Here is a 23163-nt window from a genome sequence, read left to right as displayed (position 1 = left end):
TTTTGAAATGACAATGGTTTATAGCGTAAATATTGATTGGGGATGATTTTATTTGAGTTTAAAAAATTAAGATAATTATGGGAATTAAATACTTTTCCTAGGGTAGACAAGGGCACTAATTATAGGCTACTGTTGCCAGACCCATTGTGAGATTAGAATGATGTTACAAATCAAAATGCCAACTCTTTATGTTGTCAAAACATTGTCTTCGTCCACTCAGTCAGTCTTCAGGACTAAACTGTTGTGCTGAACCACCCTTCTTGTACTGAGCACATCGGGCCTGATTCAGACTTGCGATAGACTTAACATGGACTCAATAAAATATGGACTTAACTCAACAAAATGCTAAAGTTCATGTTAAATCAACTTATCTTTATTTTTTCTGTGCTTTGTTTAGAAGGATTAGCAACAGGAGACTGATTCAATAGTTCATTTTACCCACTCAACCACACAGCCACGTACCGTGTGAAGAACTTGGGCCCCCATATCAGAATGTTTAGATTAAAGGCAAAATTTGAACTTCAGACATTGTGCTTCTTTACTGTTTAGAATTGCTCCAGTCTGGGGCATGGAGGTGGAGAGAGGGCATTCATATCTGGTGTGCCCTCTAAGCAAACTCTATGGTCAAGTATAAAAACAGTATGCGGGCACCTCCCCTTTATTCAGGTCCTTCACGAAACAGGAAAGAGCACAACAAACACTGAGGTGAAACGCTCCAAAATAATCCAAGAAAGTATGCGTCAATGACAATATGAGTACAAAACGTTATTACACTGAAGAAAGAAACAGAAAATGAATTCACTCAACAAGAACTAGTCAGCAGATCTGATCCACTTGCTTACAGCTAGTGATGTTACGTTTGATGCCGGCGCTCCAAGGTATGCGTCGAAATCGCAAAGCAGCTAACCTCGAAGATGTCTGCCGATGCGTGTATGACTTCATCAGCAGTACGTCATCAATGACCTCTGAAGCTTTGTTTGATCAAGTGCTTTTTCAAACCGTACGTTGCAAAACGCAAGATCCCACTGATCATGCCGTTGTTCCGGTGCCTTTTCCGATTCCAAGCTGATTTCAAACACTGACCTCTACTGGACACTGCACATACAAATACAGTTAGGATTTTGTACAAAAAGTTTCACCTAACCGGTAGCTTAGCAGATAGATGAGGGAACTATGTAACAGTCATGGACGTGAGGGTTCGGGTCGAATCCCGTTGAAGGCACACTATTTAGAAAACTATTCTTTCTGCACTGTTGCTCAAATTTGTTTTATATAGTATAGTATAAGCTTCTGTCTTACGCATCCTAAATAATGCCATAGATTCAGTTTTTCAAAATAGTCAAGCATGATGTAAGATGTGAACCTAGTATTCCAACGGATTAGGCTACTAAAGCCAATGATATACAGCTGTGCCTCGATGCTATAATGAAAACAATGGGTGAAAAAAATCTCTCTGCGCTGTACTGCAGCGCCAGCTGTGCCATCAGAGTCCCTGGGTTCGCGCCCAGGCTCTGTCGTAACCGGCCGCGACCGGGAGGTCCGTGGGGCGACGCACAATTGGCTTAGCGTCATCCGGGTTTGGGAGGGCTTGGTCGGTAGGGTTGTCCTTGTCTCATTGCGCACCAGCGACTCCTGTGGCGGGCCGGGCGCAGTGCGCGCTAACCAAGGTTGCCAGGTGCACAGTGTAGCCTCCGACACATTGGTGCGGCTGGCTTCCGGGTTGGAGGCGCGCTGTGTTAAGAAGCAGTGCGGCTGGTTGGGTTGTGTATCGGAGGACGCATGACATTCAGCCTTCGTCTCTCCCGAGCCCGTACGGGAGTTGTAGCGATGAGACAAGATAGTAGCTTGGATTGGATACCACGAAATTGGGGAGAAAAAGGGGTAAAAAAAAAATATATATATATATATATATATATATATATATCTCTGATAATCACACACTGCTATTTATTGCTGACCAGCAGAGGTCACTAATGTGCATTGGGAACATAATAAAGCTCTGCGTAATTAACAGTTTATCGGCACAATTTGGTGAAAGCGCCGAAGGCTTAAGAAAGCCTCGGTTTCCCATCACTACTTATAGCTGCACTAGGGTCAAACAGGCTTCCTGTGTAGATTAAGACACCCCGGAGCTGGCGCGAGATATGGCTCGGAAAACGCACCTCAATTCAGGGAGGACAAATGTGTTGCATTCTGAATTGTCCTCTTATCCCAACTGTTACACCGAAAAGATTGAAAACGGTTGTTTTTATCCTCATGCTAGCTAGCAGTAGCCACAGCAGCCATTGTGGAATGGCATGTCGCATTGACACGGCCATTCCTAAATGTCTGCTGTTGCTTCTGCTGCCTAATATTAAGATGAAAATGACTGTTTTCTGGAAAAACTAGCATTCATTAAATCTTCTACGCGTAACAGTTGGGATAATTGGACAATTAGGAGCACAAGGCACTTCTCATGCCTGGATTGAGGTACGTTTTCCGAGCAATATCACGCCGGCTCCGCAGTGTCTTAATCTACACAGGAAGTCTGTCCGACTCTTATACAGCTGTAAGCAAGCGGGGGATCTGCTGGCTAAACAAGGGCGTTTGTTTTGAGTAGCATTTCGGCTGCTAACGGTTGCTGTGTGCTTATAGTTCAAGTCAAACAGACATTTTGATTCGTTGGTTCATTTTCTTAATGCTACATGGTAGTTAACTGACATGTCGTGCAGATGTTTTTATGCAAATGAAGGCCTGTTTTTTGGCTTGCCAGGTATTTTTTTTGTTTGGCTTGCCTACTAGCTTTATATATTGTTTGATACCTGCACCACATGCTATATGTTACACTAAATAGCCACTGTCAATTTAGCCTGCTCTAGCGTTGGCCTGCCTCGCCACATGTTACTGCATCCCACTTTTGACATTCATATTGTTCTGTTGTTGCTATGTTTACAAAGCTTCATTAATGTATATGCATGTATGCAATGTATTAATGCATTTTGCTATTGATGTTTAATAATTTTATATTTGTATAGCAATTTTTGAATATTATATTAGTTAATAACTTCATTATGCATTCATGCACCATCATTATTGCTTGTTATTATTATCTGCCTGTAGAGAAACATACGTACTACGTTACCAACAGGCTGGCCATACCTAACCAAAGGAATCAAGACAAGGATCACAGACTAATGCCATCTGACCTGTCAACTGTCAACCATATCGTTAAACTCAACTGTACTGTGATTCAATACACCTGAACATCCTTCCATGTACCATCTTCTGAATTAAAAGACTGAATTCAAATACATTAGCATAATGGATGACTGGTGTATCGCATTGAGCCCTGGGCTGAAGTTTTGTATTAGTAGTCATTGCCTGTATTTTTGTCCATGAATCTGAAATATAATGCCATATTTCCCTTGATTTAGAAGAATATGATTAATACCGTACAGATCTTTGAACTGTCTTAAGTTGTAACGGTTTTCTTGGTGAGAAGGAGAGTCGGACCAAAATGCGGCGTGTCTATTGCAATCCATGTTTAATGAAGTAACACACTAAACACAAACACTATCAAAACAATAAACTTAACGAAAACCGAAACAGCCTATACTTGTGTAACCTAACACAGAACAATGACATCAGGACACTAAGGACAATCACCCACCACAAACTCAAAGAATATGGCTGCCTAAATATGGTTCCCAATCAGAGACAACGATAAACACCTGCCTCTGATTGAGAACCACTTCAGACAGCCATAGACTTAGCTAGAACACCCCACTAGCTACAATCCCCATACATACACACCACATACAAAAACCCATGCCACACCCTGGCCTGACCAAATAAATAAAGATAAACACAAAATACTTTGACCAGGGTGTGACATAAGTGTTAATCAATATTAAAAAAAATGTAAAAAACCTGTTTAATGTTTTGTCATTTGATGATTTGCAAAGAAAAGATAAAGCATTTGAAACTTCAAAATCATCTCTTGAAAAAGTAAATGTTGTACTCCTGAATTACCCTGTACAAACGTATTCATTTGTATTATCACAAAACGATACTCTCATATCATTTCTTTGAGCATAATACCGTACATTTGACCTTTTGGGAATTTCCAATGACGAGTTTATCATATAAGAGCAGGGGACGTACGATAAGAGGAGGTATTTCCATTTACAGTGTTTGGAAATTACAGAAGAAGGGATGTAATTCTGCACTCAACAGGACTCAAAACACCAAGTGTTTATAACCTTTTCCAGGTTAGTGCGCCCAGTCTCTTGCAATGTGTAGCACAACTCTTGATTAAGTGATGTTACAACACACCACGTCATGTTTCAGAACACCTTAAATCTGTCCCATAGACCCTTACACCCATGTGTTTCAAAACTCCAGCAAAGTTTAGGTTTTGTCTCCTTAACATTGGTGGCAGCTTAGTTGCCACTAGTTTTAGTGTTACAAAACACTTAATTTTAACAGTGTGTAAGTACAAGTAGAATTTAAGTCCCTAAAAGGGTTATAAAACCTGAAAAGTACAAACACAAACTACTTTGGAAAATGAATGACAAATTCCAAGTGATTGAATATAAAACAAACAATGAACAAAAGAGAATGAAATGCTGAATAGCAGACAAGTTCATCGCTATGGCGACCGGTGATTAAGCCTTTCCAGTACATTGAACTCACATAACAGTGGGCAGAGATCACACTATTCACATCAAACACAGGACAGGAAATAGCAACACTGTTTTTTTTTACCCATAGTCTTTACCCATAGTCACAAGTCACGAGAACTGTGCCTTAAAATCAGCCATCATAGATTAGGGCTCCCAGTTTGATTCGTCAGAATACTTTCAGTGAATGGAAGTCATTGTAAACGGGCCAATCCAAACATTTCATTTCACAAAAGGGAATCCCCCCCCAAAATGGTCTGTGCACAGCATTTTAGCAGTAGCCAAAAATCAGACCAAAATTAGGCTAGCACTAATGATACTGTATCAGGGCCTACACAAATGTCTGTCTGTGTAAACCTTGCACAACCCATTATCTACATAAGTTGGCCTATTGCTTTTCTTGACTAATACAACTTCCCTGCAAAAACACCCTGTACAAAAGACAAGGACCCGCCCTTTATTTTGCATGTTCCTTAATGGTAATCAGCTACATCTGTATTTTGACCACGCTGGTCACATTAAGTACATGTTCTCGCTGCTGCTGGGCTGAGATATACATTAACTCCACCCATGCTATCTTGTTTAGGGTGTAGTGGGGGTATCCGTGCCCTTGGTCTGCGTAGGAGTCGTAAAACAGATGGATTTCCCTTTTACAGCAACAGAGAGGAATGTTAATCAGAATAGTAAGTTAACGTACAACCTTTCTTTAGGTCTAATTGAGAGCAGATGATTGCCACTTTACCTCTACTGAGCTAAAATTGTTTTTCTGCAGAAGACTGAAGTTTCTTTGGAATCTTGGAATAGAAGAAGTGAATATCCCTGGCTCTCCATCATACCTTAGTTATTATCTGAAAGGGTTGATCCCTAGTGCTGTATGCCTCTGAGCCATGCGTGAGAACCGCAGCCCCTCCCCTTCCACCCCCACGATCAGGCTTTTGGTCATCAGCGCATTGGGCAGCCCCTCCACCCCAACTGAAAGCCCACTGTCAGCATGTCAACGCCTAAAACACACGCCAACTTACTCACGCACAACCACAAAGTCCCATGCACACCTACAGTATATCATACAGTATATATATTCAAACACGCTCAAAGGCACGCACATTCATGCAAGTAGTTCCCAAGCACACCCTCACACAAATCCAGTCCTTTTACAGAGAGGGTGGGGCTTCCCCCTCACACAAACGCCCCACCATACTTCCCAAAAAAATGTGTGTGTATGTGAGGAAGAGAAACAGACAGAGCACAGGCTGTGCAAGCCAGCTTCAGTACATGACCTGAAAGTTTCAAGGGCAAAGGGGGAAAAGATTGATTGAGGATGATGAACGTGATGACAAAGAGCTGAACAATGTGAGGATGTGTGGTTCTGGAAGAAACTGGAATCTCTAATTAATTCACATCTGACATTTCTGAAGAGGGAGCACAGTGACAAGAGAGGATACAAGATAGCAGACACTCCCCACCAACTCATTTCTCCGTTCACTCAACTGCCAAGCGCTGTACAAGGTAAGCTCCACTCTACCATATAGCCGACAGCATCTCGTTTTACAATAGTTAGCAGTGCACTGGTTGACCTGGACATTCCTAATCTCGTGTATTCTGTTGAAATGGCTTTTTTGCTCGTATGAGAAAGAGATGGTCAAAACCGTAATTATTATGAAAACAAATTATTATTAAGTGAGTTCGTCTACTTTATTGTGAAGTTTTAATTGTCCAAGCAAGACAAAAACTATAACGATTATAAAGTAGACGACTGTAGGAGCATGGTTTTCTGAAACTATGATTTAACCATATTATTTAGTCTTTCTGTGCGCAAATTATGGGGGGAACAAACAGAAATGTGCTTTGAAGAGAGCTCAAACGCTCCTCTTCCAACCCTTAACCAAGTTTTTTCAGGATTCGTTGCAAAAACATAGTCTCATGTCATTTTATATTACCTTTGTGATATTGTTAGTCTATGCAACTCTCCCCATGAACTCACCCTCTAATTTGCTGGATATATATTTTGTGACTGGCAAAGTGCTGATGCTTAAAAGTCCAGGAAATGGGGAGAGAAAAAAAATCACAGCAATTAATGGTGAACTGGAAATGTTTTACAATGTAAAAATGTTCCAGCCCAGTCCAGACTGTGGTTTGGTGAGACTGGGACTGATTATATCAGAGAGGAGACAGTTTAAATGTAAGCGGCCATTCAAATAGGGTATTTTGCTGAGGAGTCAGAAGAGGCATGTTTGCCAATGGTGCTATTCAGTCATATCGGCTAGATCTTCACTCCCAACACTTCGAGGGGAACAGCGATAGGATAACATTCAACTACAATTTCCTAAGAGGAAACATCTGAGTAAGTAACTATTCTTTAATTGCAGTGCATTAGGAAAGTATTCAGACCCCATGACCTTTTCCACATTTTGTTATGTTAGCCTAACATGGATAAAATTATTTTTCCCGCCTCAATCTACACACAATCCCTCATAATGACAAAAAGTTTACAATACAAATTTGCAAAAAACAACAAAAACGTAAATATTACATATTCATAAGAATTGAGACCCTTTACTCAGTACATTGTTGAAGCACCTTTAGCAATGATTACAGCCTCGAGTCTTCTTAGGTATGACGCTACAAGCTCGGCACACCTGTATTTGGGGAGTTTCTCCCATTCTTCTCTGCAGATCCTCTCAAGCTCTGTCAGGTTGGATGGGGAGCGTCACTGCACAGCTATTTTCAGGTCTTTCCAGAGGATATTCGATCGGGTTCAAGTCCGGGCCACTCAAGAACATTCAGAGACTTGTCCCACTCCTGCGTTGTGTTGGCTGTGTGCTTACGGTTGTTATCCTGTTGGAAGGTGAACCTTCGCCCCAGTCTGAGGTCCTGAGCTATCTGGAGCAGTTTTTCATCAAGGATCTCTGTACTTTTCTCCGATCATCTTTCCCTAGATCCTGACTAGTCTCCCACTGAAAAACATACCCACAACATGATGCTGCCACCAGCATGGTTCACCGTAGGGATGGTGCCAGGTTTCCTCCAGATGTGACGGTGGGCAATCAGGCCAAAGAGTTCAACCTTGGATTCATCAGACAAGATAATCTTGTTTCTCATGGTCTGAGTGTCTTTAGGTGCCTTTTGGAAAACTTTAAGCAGGATGTAATGTGCCTTTTACTAATGAGTGGCTTCTGTCTAGCCAATCTACCATAAAGGCCTAATTGGTGGCGTGCTGCAGAGATGGTTGTCCTTCTGGAAGGTTATCCCATCTCCATAGAGGAACTAAGGAGCTCTTTCAGAGTGACCATCGGGTTCTTGGTCACCTCCCTGACCAAGGCTCTTCTACCAGATTGCTCAGTTTGGCCAGGCAGCCAGCTCTAGGAAGAGTCTTGGTGGTTCCAAACTTCTTCCGGTTAAGAATGGAGGAGGCCACTGTGTTCTTGGGGACCTTCAATGCTGCAGAAACATTTTGGTACCCTTCCCCAGATCTGTGCCTCGACATAATCCTGTCTTGGAGCTCTACGGACAATTCCTTCGACCTCATGGCTTGGTTTCTGCTCTGACATGCACCGTCAACTGTGGGACCTTATATAGACAGGTGTGTGCCTTTCCAACTCATGTCTAATCAATTTAATTTACCACAGGTGGACTCCAATGAAGTTGTAGAAACATCTGGAAACAGTATGATTGATGGAAACAGGATGCACTTGAGCTCAATTTCAGGTCTCATAGCAAAGGGTCTGAAAACGTAAAAAAATATATATATATTATTTATATACATACACTGCTCAAAAAAATAAAGGGAACACTAAAATAACACATCCTATATGTCCTGAATGAATGAATGAATGAATGAATGAACACATCCTGAATGAATGAAATATTCTTATTAAATACTTTTTTCTTTACATAGTTGAATGTGCTGACAACAAAATCACACAAAAATTATCAATGGATATCAAATTTATCAACCCATGGAGGTCTGGATTTGGAGTCACACTCAAAATTAAAGAGGAAAACCACACCACAGGCTGATCCAACTTTGATGTAATGTCCTTAAAACAAGTCAAAATGAGGCTCAGTAGTGTGTGCCCTCCACGTGCCTGTATGACCTCCCTACAACGCCTGGGTATGCTCCTGGGTATGCTCCTGACAACTCCTGGACAGTCTGTGGTGCAACGTGGTGTTGGTGGATGGAGCGAGACATGATGTCCAAGATGTGCTCATATTATTGTACCTGTTTCCTCCAGCATCTTCACAAGGTCCTTTGCTGTTGTTCTGGGATTGATTTGCACTTTTCGCACCAAAGTACTTTCATCTCTAGGAGACAGAACGCGTCTCCTTCCTGAGTGGTATGACGGCTGCATGGTCCCATGGTGTTCATACTTGAAGGTAGTTCTTGAAATACATCCACAGGTACACCTCCAATTGACTCGAATGATGTCAATTAGCCTATCAGAAGCTTCTAAACCCATGACATCAGTTTCTGGAATTTTCCAAGCTGTTTAAAGGCACAGTCAACTTAGTGTATGTAAACTTCTAACCCACTGAAATTGTGATACAGTTAATTATAAGTTAAATAATCTGGCTGTAAACAATTGTTGAAAATATTTCTTGCGTCAGTCACAATGTAGATGTCCTAACCGACTTGCCAAAATGAAGTTTAACAAGAAATTTGTGGAGTGGTTTAACGTAAGTGTATGCTACATATATATATATATATATATATATAAAACATGTCAAAAGTTTGGACACACCTACTCATTCAAGGGTTTTTCTATACTTTTACTATTTTCTACATTGTAGAATAATAGTGAAGACATCAAAATATATTTTATTTTTGAGATTCTTCAAAGTAGCCACCCTTTGCCTTGACAACTTTGCACACTCTTGGCATTCCCTCAACCAGCTTCATGAGGTAGTCAACTAGAATGCATTTCAATAAAAAGGGGTGCCTTGTTAAAAGGTAATTTGTGGAATTTCTTTCCTTCTCAATGCGTTTTAGCCAATCAGTTGTGTTGTGACAAGGTTGGGGTGGTATACAGAAGATAGCCCTATTTGGTAAAATACCAATTCCATATTATAGCAAGAACATCTTAAATAAGCAAAGAGAAACAACAGTCCATAATCTGCAACTTTGAAAGTTTTTTCATGTGCAGTCAAAAAACCATCAAGCGCTATGATGAAACTGTCTCATGAGGACCGCCACAGGAAAGGAAGATCCAGAGTTACCTCTGCTGCAGAGGATACGTTCAGTAGAGTTACATTTACCTCAGATTGCAGCCCAAATTTGTTAGTTATTTAACCTTTATTTAACTAGGCAAGTTAGTTAAGAACAAATTGTTATTTACAATGACGGCCTACCAAAAGGCAAAAGGCCTCCTGCGGGGATGCTTCACAGAGTTCATCAACTGTTCAGAGGAGACTGCATGAATCAGGCCTTCATGGTTGAATTGCTGCAAAGAAACCACTACTGAAGGACACCAATCAGAAGAAGAGACTTGCTTGGGCCAAGAAACACAAGCAATAGATATTAGACCAGTGGAAATCTGTCCTTTGGTCTGATGAGTCCAAATGAGAGGTTTTTGGTTCCAACCACCGCATCTTTGTGAGACAGAGAAGGCGAAAGGATGATCTCCGCATGTGTAGTTCCCACCATGAAGCATGGAGGAGGAGGTGTTATGGTGTGGGGGTGCTTTGCTGGTGACACTGTCGGTGATTCATTTACAATTCAAGGCACACTTAATCAGCATGGCTACCACAGCATTCTACAGCCATACACCATCCCATCTGATTTGAACTTAGTGGAACTATCATTTGTTTTTCAACGGAACAATGACCCAACACACCTCCAGGCTATGTAAGGGTTATTTGACGAAGAAGGAGAGTGATGGAGTGCTGCATCAGATGACCTGGCCTCCGCAATCACCCAACCTCAACCCAATTGAAATTGTTTGGGATGAGTTGGACCGCAGAGTGAAGGAAAAGCAGCCAACAAGTGCATATTTGGGAACTCCTGCAAGACTGTTGGAAAATCATTCCAGGTGAAGCTGGTTGAGAGAATGCCAAGAGTGTGCAAAGTTGTCATCAAGGCAAAGGGTGGCTACTTTGAAGAATCTCAAATATTGTATGATTGGTTTAACCCTTTTTTGGTTACTACATGATTCCATATATGTTATTTCATAGTTTTCATGTCTTCACTATTATTCTACAATATGGACAATTTTAAAAATAAAGAAAAACCCTTGAATGAGTAGGTGTCCGAACTTTTGACTGGTACTGTATATTTGCAGAAATGTCTAAAAACCTGTTTTCGCTTTGTCATTATGGAGTACTGTGTGTAGGTGGATGAGGGGGAAAAAAATATTTTTGAATAAGCCTGTAACATAACAAAATGTGGAAAAAGTCAAGGGGTCTGAATACTTTCCAAAAGCACTATATACTGCTGCTATAGTCAATACTGACCTATATGGACTACCAGGGGAAGCAGCGTGTTGCACACACACCCACAGGTTGCTATGGTTATGATGAGCAACATGCAACATAACGCAAAAATTATTCAAACCTAATCCAAACCTAATATTTTGATAAGAAACTGGAACTAGGCTATGTTATTTCTACTTTATAGAGAGAAACTCAAAGCAAATAGGCTACATACTGACTGAACACAAAATCTATTGAAATGGGTAACATCTGGGAAACTCCAGGAACGGTTTTATGTTCCTACTACTTTGATGTGATAATAAAACCCAATTCCTCTGTGGCTGTGTTCAATGGAAGGACAAACACGCTGGTCTTTCAAACACTCCATCTGCACTTTAAAATAACATTCCGCTGCCATTCGACTTTAATAATGGACCAGGGTCTATATGGAGAGAGAACCAAACCGACAATAATATTCGCAGAGCTTTGTATATGCTGCTTCCTCTGCCATTACAAACAGTCCAAACAGTCCACAGCCCCAGAATGCTGCAGTCTATACACCTATCAGCAAGGGATGTGGCTAAAATAGCCTAATCCACCAATTTGAAGGGGTGTCCACATACTTTTGTATATATAGTGTATCGAATTTACATAAATATTTACGCCACTGAGTCAATATATGACTCACAGTGATTACAGCAGTGTTTTTGGGTAAGTCTCTAAGAGCTGTGCACACCTAGAATGTACAATATTTTCACATTTTTCTTTAAAAAAAATTCAAGCTTTGTCAAGTTGGTTGTTGATTATTATATAGACATGTCCCACAGTTGTTCTTATCATGTCCAATCAATTGAATTTACCACAGGTGGACTCCAATCAAGTTGTAGAAACATGTGAAGGATGATCAATGGAAATAGGATGCACCTGAGCTCCATTTTGGAGTCTCATAGCAAAGGGTCTTATGTAAATAAGGTATTTCTGTTTGGTATTTTTTTAAATTTGCCCAAAATTCTAAAAACCTGTTTTCGCTTTGTCATCGCTGAGAATAAAAAAACAACAATAATAATTTAGAATAAGGCTGTAATGTAACAAAATGTGGAAAAAGTTAAGGTGTCTGAATACTTTCTGAAGGCACTGTATACTGTAATTGTATATGAAGGTTCAAAAATATTGCACAAAGAGAGTCCATGCAACTTATTATGTGATTTGTTAAACACATTTTTACTCGTGAACTTATTTAGTCTTGCCATAACAAAGGAGTTGAATACTTACTGACTCAAGACATTTCAGCTTTTTATTCTTAATTCATTTGTAAACATTTCTAAAACCATAATTCCACTTTGACATTATGGGGCATTGTGTGTAGGCCAGTGACACAAAATCTCAACTTAATCCATTTTAAATTCATGCTGTAACACAACAAAATGTGGAGAAAGTCAACGGGTGTGAATACTGTCTGAAGGCACTGTAGAAAAAAGGGTTCCAACAGGGTTCTGCAGCTGTCCCCATAGCATAACTGTTTTTGGTTCTAGGGAAAACTATTATAGGTTCCATGGAAAGGCTTCTATGTGGAACCCAAAATGTTTCTACCTGGAACCAAAATGTTTATACCTGGAACCAAAAGGGGTTCTTGAAAGGGTTATCTCCCAATCTGGCCCTTAAACCATCACGGTCACCTCATAATCCCCAGTTTAAGATTGGCTCATTCATCCCCCTCCTCTCCCCTGTAACTATTCCCCAGGTCATTACTGTAAATGAGAATGTGTTCTCAGTCAATTTACCTGGTAAATAACAAATAAATAAAATAAAATAAAAATGGAGACAGCCGAAGAAGCCCTTTTTGGTTCTAGATAGCACTTTTTTTTGGTAAGAGTGCACAGGTTTTCCTCACAATACTTGGTTATTTCACTTTCCTTGAGCTTACTTGAAGTATTTACTGTGAGTAGCTCTGGATAGGAGTGTTTGCTAAACTGACAAAAAAAAAACAGTTGTAAAAAATGTAGACCCTAGGCTTCTATGCCAGACCTTTAAGCTGGTGTTAGACTGGTGAACTAATATGTCTGTTCAGATGGTACTGAGTGTAGGAATAATTTGGGAAGAATGTCGGGTGAGAAATTAGTCTTTCTAACTTTAGACTCTGGGAATTTCCTAGAAATTAATAGCCTAGCCATTGTGGATCCAATCAAATAAAAAAATCACATGAAAACAAAAACATCACAATCTGGCAGTATTTTCGGTTTACCCTCATTTGAACAGAAAGTTGTTCATTTTTGCTACTATTAAGTTAACAGTCCCATTAAGCCATTAACGTAACGATTAAGTACTATTAAGTCAACAGATGGACTGATTCCAGTACTTAACGGGAGATGCTAAATGTAGCCCATTTCATGGTCTATTTAGCTCACACCCTCCCATGCGTGTCATGTCCACATGATCCCAATTTAACAAGACACAATTTAAAGAATCGATGATGCAGCCGTATTTGTCTAATATATTTTTAACATCACTTGAATTTGATTTATTAGGTCTTATTTTAAAGTGGATTTTTTTATTCAGTGTCACACATATTGCTTTATAAACCTGACATGTTGTTTGGGTGTGCATGGCATCAAATAAAGCAACCCACTGGGCACAGACGTGAATTCAACGTCTATTCCAGGTTGGTTTAATGCCCTTTCGTTGAAATGACGTGGAAACCATGTTGACTCAACCAGTTTGTGCCCAGTGGGTAACCACTCTTTTGATCTTTTCTAGGAGCATCAATGGACCTGCCAATCAACCTCCTCATCTTTCTCCTCCTCCTTGCCATCAGTGGAGTTCTTGGAGCGTGCCCAGATGGATGCCAGTGCAAAGACAACAAAATCCTTTGCCATGGCAGGTCAATCACAGAGTTTCCCTCCTCAGTGCCTGGTTCCACTACCACCTTCTACATCTCCAACACCAACATCACCGCTCTCAAACCTGATGACTTGGCTGATTTTGCCGAGGCCCTTGGCATCTTTGTGGTCAAAGACACTGGGATCAGAGAAGTATTCCCTGGCACCTTTGACCTCACCCATAACTTGGGTGCCCTGGGCTTCACAGGCACTGAGCTGAATGACCTGCCTGAGGCCCTGTTTCTAAATCTGGTGAAGCTAGAATCTCTGACTCTGAGCAGCAACAAGTTCCTGGTGCTTCGCCCCGCCTGGCTCTACTCCCTCGCTGCTCTGAGGACCCTGGACTTCAGCAAGAACCTCATCACGTCTGTACCAGAGAAGGCCTTTCGCTCTGTCACTCAACTGGAGCATCTCACCCTGGCCAGGAACGGCATCAACCAACTCTACAGGGACACCTTCAGGGGCCTGCGCAAGCTCAAATCCCTGCGTCTGAACCGGAACGCTCTTAGGGCGATCCCTGCTGGAGCGTTTGATGACCAGGTAAGCCTGGAGGAGCTCTCTCTGCAGGATAATGCCATCACTCATCTCCCCGCTAACCTGTTCTCCCAGCTGCAGAGGCTAAAGAAGCTTTATCTCTCCAGCAACCGTCTAACTTCCCTCCCAGAGGGGATTCTCCTCAACCTCCCTAACCTGGCACAGATCTCCCTGTATGAGAACGAGCTCCAGAGTCTGTCCCCAGGAGTGTTCGGCCCCATGGCCGTGAGGGAGCTGTGGCTGTATGATAACCAGCTGACCCACCTGGAGGAACACACCTTCAGCAACCTGACCCAGCTGCGTCTGCTGGTACTGAGCCGGAACCAGATCAGCTATGTGTCTCCCGGGGCCTTCAGTGGGCTGGCAGAGCTGGGGGAAGTGTCCCTACACACCAACCTCCTCACCAGCCTGCAGGAAAGCACCTTCCAGGGGCTGCATAAGCTGGTAAACATCTCCCTGGAGCACAATTACATCCACTCCCTTCCTGCCAGGCTTCTCCAGGGCCACTCCCACCTTGGCCAGCTGGACCTCCACAACAACTCCCTCCTCAACCTGCCCTCAGAGCTCCTCAGCACCCTCACGGTGGCCAATGAGGTGCTGCTCGCTGAAAATCCCTGGAAGTGTGACCAGGACATCGTGCCACTGCGGGACTGGCTGATACGGAACCCCACCAAGGCTAACCTCAGTACTGTGGTGTGCCTCACGCCCTCTGTCTTAAGTGGTGACAGCATAGCCGAACTGACTGACGAGGAGTTGATGTTGCCCACTCCGACCGCCGTCCCTGATATCACCCCGACAGAGAAGAGGAGGAAGCCCCACACCCCCGCTCCCAAGAGGAGCACCCCCTCCCCTGCTGCAGAGGCCACGCCCACCCAGGAGCAGGGGGAGGACACCAGCAGTGGGCAGGGGAACGGAGAGGGTGTGTCCAGGAACACGCAGATCATTATCATCGCGGTGGTCTGCACCGCCATCATCACCAGTCTCATTGTCTGCTGCGTCTGCTGGAGGAGGAACAACAGAGGCAGCCGCAACCTTGGCCGCAGGAACAAAAACAACTCGGTCATCTAGACTGGCCCAGAGGCCTGAGAACCACATGGGAGGTGTACTGTACAGTTATGCTGAGCATGCCAGAGCAAACATCCTGATGCAGCTGTTCCCAAACATCTTAGCACAGGAACCCATCATGTCTCTATCATGTCTCTTCAAGAACTCATGACCAAGGACAGACTAGCTGGGGCCTGATCCTTGGGGAACTCTACTTTGTTCGAATAAGTTATTCTGATTGGGATCCCATAATATTATAACTATACAATTTTGCAAGTCCCTCTTCAGCAAGCTTTCTGAGGTTTGAACACTATCTTGCACAAATAACCAAAAAGAACATCATCTGGAAATTGCATGGATGGAATGCACAAAATGCCATTAATCTTTTTTCAATACTGGTAAAAAAGTTGAACGTATACAACTGAAGTCAGAAGTCACCATACACGTGGATTGGAGTCATTAAAGCTAGTTTTTCAACCACTCCACACATTTCTGGTTAACAAACTATAGTTTTGGCAAGTCGGTTAGTAAATCTATCACAATTCCAGTGGGTCAGAAGTTTACATACACTGAGTTAACTGTGCCTTCAAACAGCTTGGAAAATTTCTGAAGATCATGTCATGGCTTTAGATGCTTCTGATAGGCTAATTGATGGATGTATTTCAAGGCCTACCTTCAAACTCAGTGCCTCTTTGCTCAACATCATAGGGAAATCAAAAGAAGTCAGCCAAGACCTCCACAAGTCTGGTTCATCCTTGGGAGCAATTTCCAAACGCCTGGAAGTAGCACGTTCATCTGTACAAACAATAGTACGCAAGTATAAACACCATAGGACCACGCAGCCGGGATAATGCTCAGAAAGGTGACACGTTCTGTCTCCTAGAGATGAACGTACTTTGGTGTGAAAAGTGCAAATCAATCCCAGAACAACAAAGGATCTTGTGAAGATGCTGGAGGAAACAGGTACAAAAGTATCTATATCCACAGTAAAACGAGTCCTATATCGACATAACCTGAAAGGCCGCTCAGCAAGAAACAAGCCACTGCTCCAAAACCGTCATAAAAAAGCAAGACTGTGGTTTGCAACTGCACATGGGGACAAAGATCGTACTTTTTGGAGAAATGTCCTCTGGTCTGGTGAAACAAAAATAGAACTGTTTGTCCATAATGACCATCGTTATGTTTGGAGGAAAAAGGGGGAGGCTTGCAAGCCGAAGACACCATCCCAACCGTGAAGCACGGGGGTGGCAGCAACATGTTGTGGGGGTGCTTTGCTGCAGGAGGGACTGGTGCACTTCACAAAATAGATGGCATCACGAGGCAGGAAAATTATGTGGATATATTGATGCAACATCTCAAGACATCAGACAGGAAGTTAAAGCTTGGCCGCAAATGGGTGTTCCAAATGGACAATGATCCCAAGCATAATTCCAAAGTTGTGGCAAAATGGATTAAGGACAACAAAATCAAGGTATTGGAGTGGCCATCACAAAGCCCTGACCTCGATCCTATCGAAAACTTGTGGGCAGAACTGAAAAAGCTTGTGCGAGCAAGGAGGCCTACAAACCTGACTCAGTTACACCAGCTCTGTCAGGAGGAATGGTCCAAAATTCACCCAATTTATTGTGGGAAGCTTATAAAAGGCTACCCGAAACATTTGACCCAAGTTAAACAATTTAAAGGCAATGCTACCAAATACTAATTGAGTGTATGTAAACTTCTGACCCACTGGGAATGTGGTGAAAGAAAGAAATCTGAAATATATCTTTCCCTCTACTATTATTCTGACATTTCACATTCTTAAAATATACTGGTGATCCTAACTGACCTAAAACAGGGAATTTTTACTAGGATTAAATGTCAGGAATTGTGAAAAACTTAGTTTAAATGTATTTGGCTAAGGTGTATGTAAACGTCCGACTTCAACTGTATACTGAACAAATGTAATGTTCAGCATAGTCTTATCACACACCTGCTGTTTTTTTTAGAAGCTCTTTTTTTATGATTTACTGACTGGAATTAGGAAACTTACTGTGTCATTTTTCTATAGTGTAATCAGTAGATTAAGGCTGGTTTCATCTACTTGCAAATGATTATGCTCCACACACAAATCAAGTCAAATGACGGACTGTTATGTTAAATAAATACACTATATGGTAGTGATATTCTGAAATACTCAAGAGACAAGTCTTCATTGTGTGGCACTGTGTGATAAAGAGTTATTATCTTTCCACAACAACAACGTGTTGAACTGATGTGAGGGGGGATTCCCGTCTTCCTCAGCCCATTGTATTTGGTCCAGTTGTATACCAAAATCACTTGTTCCTCGGGTAAACATTGGAGTTTTAAGCCTGACTATTTGAATGAGAAGTTATCCCACTAGTGAAATTTGGTATGCACTCTGAGTAGGCTACACAAAAAAAATTGATGATCATGTTTATGTCAATGGTTTGTGATGGGGTTGGGAGGGTATCAGATGAAAAACTCTGCCATGACCTTGGCACCCAGAGTTTGTGTGTGGGGGAGATTCTGACTCTATCCTTGGTACATTCCACGTGTTTAACGCAGATTGATGGTATAGGCCTACACTTAGCATTGAAATGTAAGCCACCCATCTAACTGAACACACTTAACAAGATAGAGAATAGATAAGAGTTTGGTTGATGCTGAGAATGGAATGTGTTTTTAAATATATGTTTTTAAATAACATTCTCTGAACATAACTAAAGTTTTCTTGTGTTTTTTTTGTGGAACAATTCCTTTACGTTCTGAGAACGGAATGAATGTATTAAGCAACATTCTTAGAACGTTGCTAAACTCTTCCTGTGGTTTTTATGGAAAGCTTTCTTAAAACCCTTTACACTCGTGGGAATTGGCCTAAATGGATAGGGATACATTGAAACGTTTCTTACAGAAGAAACATGAAAAGCATTGAGGAACTAGAGCAAGCACACTTGTAGCTGTTTTGTTTGGAACTCAGCCCTGCATCCCCGCCATCACACAATTACTGTTGTTGTTTAGGCAATCCAAGAATGGTCCATTATCGCAATCTGGGTCAGGTTGGCATCATTTGAAAGCTTGTTCTATTGCCAACTAGCAAAGTTATAAATTACGATATTACAGTGTTAGTCTTTCACAATGCAATTTGGGGAAACAGATCCTAATTTTGGTGCGCATAGAAAGGAGTCATGAGTGCAGAGTTGTAGTACTAGGGAACGGTTGCGGACTTACAAAAAAAAGATTGCTGTTTTGAAAAAGTGCAGTAACTGCAGTCAACGGTGGTATTTTCGACACAGTATTTGCAGCATACTGCAATTATCCTTCACTAAAACTGCAGTTATACTGCAGTTACAGCCTTATTTTAAAATAGTTTAAATAAAAACATTTCCTCACCAATCTACACACAATACCCAATAATAACAAAGCAAAAACAGGTTCTTAGAAATTTTGGTAAATGATTAATGAAATAAAACCGAAATGCCTTATTTACATAAGTATTCAGACCCTTTGCTGTGAGACTCGAAATTGAGCTCAGGTGCATCCTGTTTCCAGATGTTTCTACAACTTGATTGGAGACCACCGTGGTAAATTAAATTGATTGGATGTGATTTGAAAAGGCACACACCTGTCTATATAAGGTCCCACAGTTAACAGTGCATGTCAGAGCAAAAACCAATCCATGAGGTTGAAGGAAATGTCCGTTGAGCTCCGAGACAGGATTGTGTCGAGGCACAGATCTGGGGAAGGGTACCAAAATATTTGTGCAGCATTGAAGGTCCCCAAGAACACAGTGGCCTCCATCCTTCTTAATTTGAAGAAGTTTGGAACCACTGAGACTCTTCCTAGAGCTGGCCGCCCGGCCAATCTGAGCAATTGAGGGTGAAGGACCTTCATCAGGGAGGTGACCAAGAATCCTGATGGTCACTCTTACAGAGCTAAGAGAGATGGGAGATCCTTCCAGATGGACAACCATCTCTGCAGCAATCGACCAATCAGACCTTTATGGTAGAGTGGCCAGACAGAAGCCACTCCTATGTAAAAGGAACATGACAGCCCGCTTGGAGTTTGCCAAAAGGCACCTAAAGGACTCTCAGACCATGAGAAACAAGATTCTCTTGTCTGATGAAACCAAGATTGAACTCTTTGGCCTGAATGCCAAGCGTCACCTGGAGGAAACCAGGCACCATCCCTACTGTGAAGCATGGTGGTGGCAGCATCATGCTGTGGGATGTTTTTCAGCGGCAGGGACTGGGAGACTAGTCAGGATCGAGGAAAAGATGAACGGTGCAAAGTACAAAGAGATCCTTGATGAAAACCTGCTCCCGAGCGCCCAGGACCTCAGACTGGGGGCGAAGGTTCACCTTCCAACAGCACAATGACCCTAAGCACACAGCCAAGACATTGCAAGAGTAGCTTCAGAACCCGGACTTGAACCCGATCAAACCCGATCAGACCTGAAAATAGATGAGCAGAAACACCCCCCATTCAACCTGACAGAGCTTGAGAGGATCTGCAGAGAAGAATGGGAGAAACTCCCCAAATACAGGTGTTCCAAGCTTGTAGTGTCATACCTGACCGTGTGGTGCAAAGACCACAACCGCTCCCTCAAGGTGATCAAGACAATGGAGATGACTACAGGAAAAGGAGGATACAGGCCGTGAACAATTAAACCAACACACAATTATACACAATTGTAAAAGGATGGACTTAGACTCTTTTTTGGTTTGAGGTTTAGGGGCTTTAAATCTAGAAAAATACACATTTGGGGTTTTCTTTCAAAAAGTTTAAGCTTTCAGTAAACTTTCTGTAGGTAAAGACATCGCCACCTAAAGGCTACTTTCCTAACAAAATTAAACAAACTCTACTACTACTTCCTAAACCAGCTAGTTCACGAAGAAAATATGTCAATTCATCAATGTTCATTCTCTGAACCAATCTGCTACACTTAGAGAGGAATAATGTCCCCTGCTGCATGTGACTTTCTGGAGCGGGGCCATACCATACAAAATTGTGCATTGTTTAGATCAGACCAGTGACCTTTGACACAGCGCTACTGTATTCTGTATCTCATAGTGCGTTCTGGAACTCACTGGATCACTGATCATGGCATAACCAACCAAAGAGCGCATACACATTTCAACTGGAAGTTAACATGACAAAACAGAAACCGTAGCTACTGTAATTGAACCTTACTGTATATGGACACATACTGTGTAATAGCCTAATTGATTATTAGAAAATAAGAATAAAGAATACAGCACTAAAGCATACATAACACCACTGCCATAAGATTCAGAGTTCTAGTATAACACCCAATGTGTGATCTATACTCACAGCTCTGTTCCTTCTTATCTCTGACAGCAGAGGGTTCTCTAGCCACGCCCCATGTTGCTTCCGGTAGGCACCTAGCACACTGGTAGCCTGCTGTGGGAGTTAAATCAAAGATATGCGAGATCAGGTGAGTCCATTCCAGCCAATGAGAGGGCAGAACCGTGTGTGAACAACAGGCACAACGCCGACATAAAGTTGTTTTATTCAAAAGTTGCCAAAATGCCACGTAGATCCACTTACATCCGTGCATTCTTAAAAACCGAACCATTACGAAATGTCTATTCGATCAAAAAAGCCTCACGTAGCAAATGAACAATTACACTTTATGTTGACAAAATTTGTCACTCTGTCATTGACAATAAAAGTTTTGGAACAAAAGTCAAAAGTTTTGGAACACCTACTCATTAAAGGGTTTGTCTTTATTTGTACTTTTTCTACATTGTAGACATCAAAGCTATGAAATAACACATATGGAATCATGTAGTAGCCAAAAAAGTGTTAAACAAATCAAAATATACTGTATTTTATATTTGAGATTCTTCAAATAGCCACCCTTTGCCTTGATGACAGCTTTGCACACTCTTTGCATTCTCTCAACCATCTTCATAAGGAATGCTTTTCCAACCATATTGAAGGAGTTCCCACATATGCTGAGCACTTGTTGGCTGCTTTTCCTTCACTCTGCGGTCCGACTCATCCCAAACCATCTCAGTTTGGTTGAGGTCAGGGGATTGTGGAGGCCAGGTCATCTGATGCAGCACTCCATCACTCTCCTTCTTGGTAAAATAGCCTTTACACAGCCTGGAGGTGTGTTTTGGGTCACTGTCCTGTTGAAAAACACATGATAGTCCCACTCAGCCCGAACCAGATGGGATGGCGTATTGCTGTAGAATGCTGTGGTACGTAGCTATGCTGGTTAAGTGTGCCTTGAATTCTAAATAAATCACAGACAGTGTCACCAGCAAAGCACCCCCACACCATCACACCTCCTCCTCCATGTTTTACGGTTGGAAATACAGTTCATCCGTTCACCGACACCGCGTCTCACAAAGACACAGCGGTTGGAACCAAAAATCTCCAATTTGGACTCAAGAACAAAGGACACATTTCCACCAGTCTAATGTCTAATGTTCATTGAGATAAGGTGCGGCAGGTAGCCTAGTGGTTAGAGTGTTTGACATCAAGATCAAATCCCCGAGCTGACAAGGTTAAAAAAAGGATCAAATATTTAATAAAAAAATCTGTTGTTCTGCCCCTGAACAAGGCAGTAATAATACATAAAAATATGTTCTTAACTGACTTGCCTAGTTAAATAAAGGTAAAATATACATATGTTTTAATTCTAGTGTTTTTTGGCCCAAGCAAGTCTCTTCATCTTATTGGTGTCCTTTAATAGTGGTTTCTATGCAGCAATTCAAACATGAAGGCCTGATTTACACAGTCTCCTCTGAACAGTTGATGTTGAAATGTGTCTGTTACTCGAACTCTGTGAAGCATTTATTTGGGCTGCAAGTTCTGAGCCTGGTAACGCTAATGAACGTATCCTCTGCTGCAGAGGTAACTCTGGGTCTTCCATTCCTGTGGCGGTCCTCATGAGAGCCAGTTTCATCATAGCGCTTGATGGTTTTTGCGACTGCACTTGAAGAAACTTTCGAAGTTCTTGAAATGTTCCGTATTGACTGACCTTCATGTCTTAAAGTGATGATGGACTGTCATTTCTATTTGCTTATTTGAGCTGTTCTTGCCATAATTTGGACTTCGTCTTTTACCAAATAAGGCTATATTCTGTACACCCCCATACCTGGTCACAACACAACTGATTGGTTCAAATGCATTAAGAAGGAAAGAAATTCCACAAATTAACCTTTAAGAAGGCACACCTGTTGATTGAAATGCATTCCAGGTGACTACCCCATGAAGCTGGTTGAGAGAATGCCAAGAGTGAGCAAAGCTGTCATCAAGGCAAAGGATGGCTATTTGAAGAATCGCAAATATAAAATATATTTTGATTTGTTTAACACTTTTCTGGTTACTACATGATTCAATATATATTATTTAATAGTTTTGATGTCTTCGCTATTATTCTACAATGTAGAAAATAGTAAAAATAAAGAAAAACCTTTGAAACTTTTGACCGGTAGTGTATATATATTCATGGACATATTTTGGGCAGAGTAAACCCTCTACAAAACTGTGCGTTTGCCTGACTCTCTCTATAACTGTCCTGATCACCTCTCTCAGTTATAAGCCTCAAAACAAGAGAAAATAATCAGGCGTAGCTGTTTTTTTTATGTTGGACGGCATATAAATGA

General features: G+C 41.7%; 1 protein-coding gene across 1 annotated transcript; it reads left to right on the top strand.

The window, feature by feature from the left end:
* The first annotated feature begins 5669 nt into the window (after nucleotides 1-5669).
* LOC110522968 (uncharacterized) lies at nucleotides 5670-18243 on the top strand. Its single transcript, XM_021601398.3, has 2 exons — nucleotides 5670-6167; nucleotides 13821-18243. The coding sequence occupies exon 2, from the start codon at nucleotides 13829-13831 to the stop codon at nucleotides 15542-15544; it is 1716 nt and encodes a 571-aa protein (XP_021457073.3). The 5' UTR covers nucleotides 5670-6167; nucleotides 13821-13828; the 3' UTR covers nucleotides 15545-18243.
* The last annotated feature ends 4920 nt before the right edge of the window (nucleotides 18244-23163 follow it).

The sequence above is a fragment of the Oncorhynchus mykiss genome, chromosome 5, assembly GCF_057628025.1.
Source record: "Oncorhynchus mykiss isolate SJ-2025 chromosome 5, ASM5762802v1, whole genome shotgun sequence".
In the NCBI taxonomy this organism is placed as follows: Eukaryota; Metazoa; Chordata; class Actinopteri; order Salmoniformes; family Salmonidae; genus Oncorhynchus; species Oncorhynchus mykiss.
Note: the sequence above shows the minus strand (reverse complement) of the source record. Positions and strands in the feature narration are given on the sequence as shown.

Coding starts and splice junctions, on each gene's coding strand:
- LOC110522968 (XM_021601398.3), top strand. CDS start 13,829: ATGGACCTGCCAATCAACCTCCTCATCTTTCTCCTCCTCCTTGCCATC.